Source organism: Ichthyophthirius multifiliis (genome assembly GCF_000220395.1).
Source record: "Ichthyophthirius multifiliis unplaced genomic scaffold scaff_1120509250450, whole genome shotgun sequence".
Lineage (NCBI taxonomy): Eukaryota > Ciliophora > Oligohymenophorea > Hymenostomatida > Ichthyophthirius > Ichthyophthirius multifiliis.
Window position 1 is genome coordinate 1 of NW_004086733.1, and position 4747 is coordinate 4747.

The 4747-nt window shown below is 12.4% G+C and overlaps 2 protein-coding genes across 2 annotated transcripts, besides 10 other annotated features; both read right to left on the reverse strand. All coding sequences in view use genetic code 6, as the record gives it.

The window, feature by feature from the left end:
- The first annotated feature begins 633 nt into the window (after window positions 1-633).
- Window positions 634-802: a microsatellite.
- Window positions 803-1082: 280 nt separating this feature from the next.
- Window positions 1083-1124: a microsatellite.
- A 780-nt stretch (window positions 1125-1904) lies between these two features.
- Window positions 1905-1990: a microsatellite.
- A 482-nt stretch (window positions 1991-2472) lies between these two features.
- Window positions 2473-2498: a microsatellite.
- On the reverse strand, window positions 2481-2657 carry IMG5_074670 (hypothetical protein; the record flags this gene model as incomplete). The annotated part of the gene is made up of 1 exon (XM_004036616.1): window positions 2481-2657. The coding sequence occupies one exon, from the start codon at window positions 2655-2657 to the stop codon at window positions 2481-2483; it is 177 nt and encodes a 58-aa protein (XP_004036664.1).
- Window positions 2658-2853: 196 nt separating this feature from the next.
- Window positions 2854-2921: a microsatellite.
- Window positions 2867-2925: a microsatellite.
- Window positions 2926-3339: 414 nt separating this feature from the next.
- Window positions 3340-3371: a microsatellite.
- Window positions 3372-3545: 174 nt separating this feature from the next.
- Window positions 3546-3595: a microsatellite.
- Window positions 3596-3732: 137 nt separating this feature from the next.
- Window positions 3733-3788: a microsatellite.
- Window positions 3789-3969: 181 nt separating this feature from the next.
- On the reverse strand, window positions 3970-4419 carry IMG5_074680 (hypothetical protein; the record flags this gene model as incomplete). The annotated part of the gene is made up of 1 exon (XM_004036617.1): window positions 3970-4419. The coding sequence occupies one exon, from the start codon at window positions 4417-4419 to the stop codon at window positions 3970-3972; it is 450 nt and encodes a 149-aa protein (XP_004036665.1).
- A 213-nt stretch (window positions 4420-4632) lies between these two features.
- Window positions 4633-4742: a microsatellite.
- The last annotated feature ends 5 nt before the right edge of the window (window positions 4743-4747 follow it).

Here is a 4747-nt window from a genome sequence, read left to right on the forward strand (position 1 = left end):
ATTTTTTTTATTTTATTTAAAATTTTTAAAAAAAAAACTTAAACAATTTTTTTTTTATAGAATTTTTAATAAAATCTAAATTTTTACAAAATTTTGATATTATAAAATATTTTATTGAATTTATTATTTTAAATCATTATATTTATTAAATATATTAAAAAAAAAATTAATTAAAATTTGTTTAACAAAAAGATTATTAATATTAAAAGATATGCCTTTTATAGTTAAAATAGGTTAAAAATAAATTTCCTGATAAAAATAAAAAAAATTACCTATTATATTTATCTTAGTTTATTTTTATAATCAAAAAAAATAATAAAAAGAAAGTTTTAAAAATTAACAATAATTAATATGAAATTTTTTATTTTTTATTTAATATATTTTTTTAATTATATTAAAAAATAAATTTAATAATTTAATTGTATTAAATATTAGATAAAACTACTTAAATTATTTATTTAAATATATTATAAAAATATAAAGAAAAAATAATAAAATAAAATCTTCTTATTTTATAAAAAATAGTAAAAAATATAATAATAATATAATAAAGTTATTAATAATTAATAATATTAGATAAATAAAATAATAATAATAAATATATTATTTTTATAAATTAAAATTATGAATATATATTATATTTTATAATTATAATTATTGTTTTTATTAATATTATTATAATTATTATAATTATTTTTATTATTATTATTAATATTATTATTATTATTATTATTATTATTATTATTATTATTTATTGTTATTTTTATTATTTATTATTATTTATTAATTTTATTACTATTATAATTTTTTTTTCAGTATTATTATTTTTAATTTTAATTATATTTATTTTTACAATAATATTTTTAACTTTTTAATATTTTTTTGTATAGAAAATTTTTTAATAGTTTTTATTTTAATATAGATATAAATTTTATTTATATAAATATTTTTTACATACTGTATTTAATTTTATACTATATATTTTTAAATATTTTTATTTTTTTATTTATCTTTTTAACTTTATTTGTTATATTTATTATCCTTTTTAATTTATATATATATTTAACTTAATACATTTATATTTATTTTATTATCAAATATTTACTTATTTTATATCAAAATTTTACCGATGTTTCTATAAAACATATTAAGATACTAATTAATAAAGATTTATAATTTAAATTCATATATATTTTTAAAAGTATTTTATATTGTTTTTATATAATTATTTAATGTAAATAAAATTAAAAATAAATAATTAATTTTTTAACATATAACAATTTTTATGTTATAATAATAAACACATATATGTATATATATATAATACATAATCCTCTCTATTTTATTTAAAACTTTTAATTATATTAATCATATTTAAAAAAAAACTATATTTATCAAAGTTTTAATTCTTATAGAAATATGATCATATGAATTCCACTCGACTTTCAAATTAACTAAAATAAAATAATTAATATATTTTTGTTACATATTTAATATTTTCAAAAAAATGCTGAAACATAATACAGAATTTTATATTTAATTTTTTCATCATATAAACATTTCTTTTATTAGAAAACATAATCAATCGATTGATTTTTCTTTTTGTAATTCTTTTATTTAATAATATTTATTTCTTTACTTAAAAGCATTCTGTTAAGATAACTTTTATTTTATTAAAAATTAAAATATATCCAAAGCAATAAAATTTAATATTAATTTCATTAGAATAATATATAATAAAAAAAATATATTTTTCTAAAAGAATATATACATATTATACATTCAAATCAAAATATTATAATTTTTTTTTTAAGTCTTTTATTTACTATTTATTATTAGATAAAAAATATAAATATATAATATAAAATAGCAATTAATATGATATAAAAATATTTAATATAGATATATTAAAAAATATATAAAATTAATAAAACTAATTATTATTAAATAATGAAAAATAAAAAATTACATATTAAATAAATATTAAAATAATTATTTTATATAAAAATTTTAAATATTTTTTTATAAAAAAAATTATAATTAAATTTCTCCTCATTTTTAATCATCCATATTCAATTAGTTAAGTAATAAATTAAATAGTAACATTGACAATCATAGTTTTTTAAGATTCATTTATGTTTGTTTTATTTGTACCATCACTTGATAAAAAAGTAAATTAATCTGTAGTATCATTAGGGTCAATTATTTTTTCTTAAATATCATAAACTTTTTTTACACCAATAACTTCATATTCGAGATTTTCTAAAAGTAAATCTATTTTTTTTGTGGCATCCTTAATTGCTTAGCTTAGTAGTTTGTCTCTAGCCAATTCCATTTGTTTATCATCAGGAGAAAATTTAATATAATCAACAGAATTAAATTCATTATTAATAGCATCATCAATCACTTTTCCAGCCTTTTATGAATTAGAAGATTTTATTAAAATTGAATTTTTAACTTTATATCCTTCAAAAACTCTTTCATTAAACTCTTTCATTTTATCCAGTTTCTTCATTCATTTAAGTAATATAACTAGAAGAATCAATAGTAAATCCACTAGAAGAAACATTTAAGTCTTCATCTTTTTTATAAATCTCTAATACTTTTTTGACAACTTCTTTGTTTTTTTAAAGAGCAGCTTTAACATCTTTATCCATATTTTAGTAAGAAACTTATATTTCAAATTAAGTATCATTTAAAGATGTAGATGCTGTTTCTTATACACTTGATGGATCAGATAGAGTACTTAAGAATAATTAACATTCGCATTATTAATTAGTTTCGTTGTATTATTATGATTATTATATTAATATTATTAAGAATAATAATTAAGGCACTTTCATGTTTTTATTATTATTATAACTTATTTAAATAATTTTATTATATTTTTATTTTAAATAATTTATATATATATTATTTTATTTTTTATTTTTACTGTGTAGTTTTGTAGTTATTTATAATTTTGATTTAAATATTGAAATAAATATTAATATTATAGTATTTATTAATAATATATATAAATGTAATTACAAATAAAAAATAAATTGTAATTACATATTTATAAAATATAAAGAATAAAAATCAATAAAAAAATAAAAATAAATACTATAAAAAAGTTTATAAATAGAAAAATTAAGTTTTTTTATTATTTAAGTATATTTAAAAAAATAAAAAATTAAATATAATAAATTATTTTTATACAAAGATATATTATGAAATTTATCTATAATTTTATTTTAATAAAATGATATAAAATTTAGATTTAATAGAAAATATATAAAAAATAAAAAAGTATAAAATAATATATAATTTGAAAAAAATAAATATAAAAATATAAAGAAAAAAAATAAGTATTAAAAAAAATAAATATTTTTTTTAGTTTATTATATATATTTATATGCTATTTTTATTTAATTTTTATTTTTTTATATTTTATTATATTTATATTTCAAATGAATAAATAAATTGTAATTTTGAATAATAAATTAAAAATCTAAAAATTATATATATTATATATAATAGAAAAGTATAAGAAAATATAAAAATATAATAATAAAAAATATATTTAATTTATAATAAAATAAATTTATTAATTATTTATATAAATTTAAATTTTATATATTTATAAAATATATATAATTAATTTTTTTTTTTTAATTTTTTCTATTTTTTACTTTAATTTTTTTATTATATTATAATTATAATATTAATTTCTTTTAAATTAAAATTTTAATTTATATTATTTTATTTGATAAATATTGATTTTTATTTTTTTATATATAACATATAAAATCTTTTTAACAGTATTTTTTATTTAATTTTTTAATAAAAACTTAACGAAAATAATATACTAATTAATTTAAATAGAAAATAGAAAAAAATCACAAATTAAATAAAAATATATATTTTATTTTAAAAATAAATAAGATGTTTTCATCTAAAATAAATAATATTTAATTTTTCATTCATTCATTCTTATTTCATATTAAATTCTACTCTAACATTGACAGTCATTTTCTATCCTCTTATTGATTAACTTTCAATAGAAGAACTTTTTATACTATGAACGTTATATTAGAGTCCTTTTGAAATTAATTGTGCATTTTTTTAAGCATTTTTAACTGCTTTATTTATTAGATCTTTTTTAGCTTTTTATATTTATTCATCATCAGGAGAGTATTAAACAAAATCAACTGTATTAAATCCATTTTCAATAGCAGTTTAAATCACTTCTTCGCCCTTTTCTAATTAAGAAGATTTAACTTAAATTTAATTTTTAACTTTATATCCTACATTTTATCTCTCTTTTTCTTTAGTAATCTTATTTTCTACTTCATCATAATCGTTTTAAATAGAAAAGCCAATAGTAGAAATTGTTAATTTATCATCTTTTTTTAATTCTTCTAATAACTACCTCATTATTTTTTTAAAGAGCTTATTCTTCTACTTTATCTTTAGCTTCATAAGAAAATTGCAATAAAAATTAAGTATATTTTAAATCTACAGATGCTTTTGTTTCTATTTCTAATGGTTCAGACAGATATTTTAATTTTTTTAACATAAGCATTTTTAATCTTATTCTTCTTAATATTATTATCGTGATTGTGATTATTATTATGGTTGCTAACTTTTTGGTTCTTATGGTTCTTATTGTTCTTATGGTTATTATGATTGTTATGGTTGTTATGATTGCTATGGTTGTTATGGTTGTTATGGTTGTTATGGTTGTTATGGTTGTTATGATTAT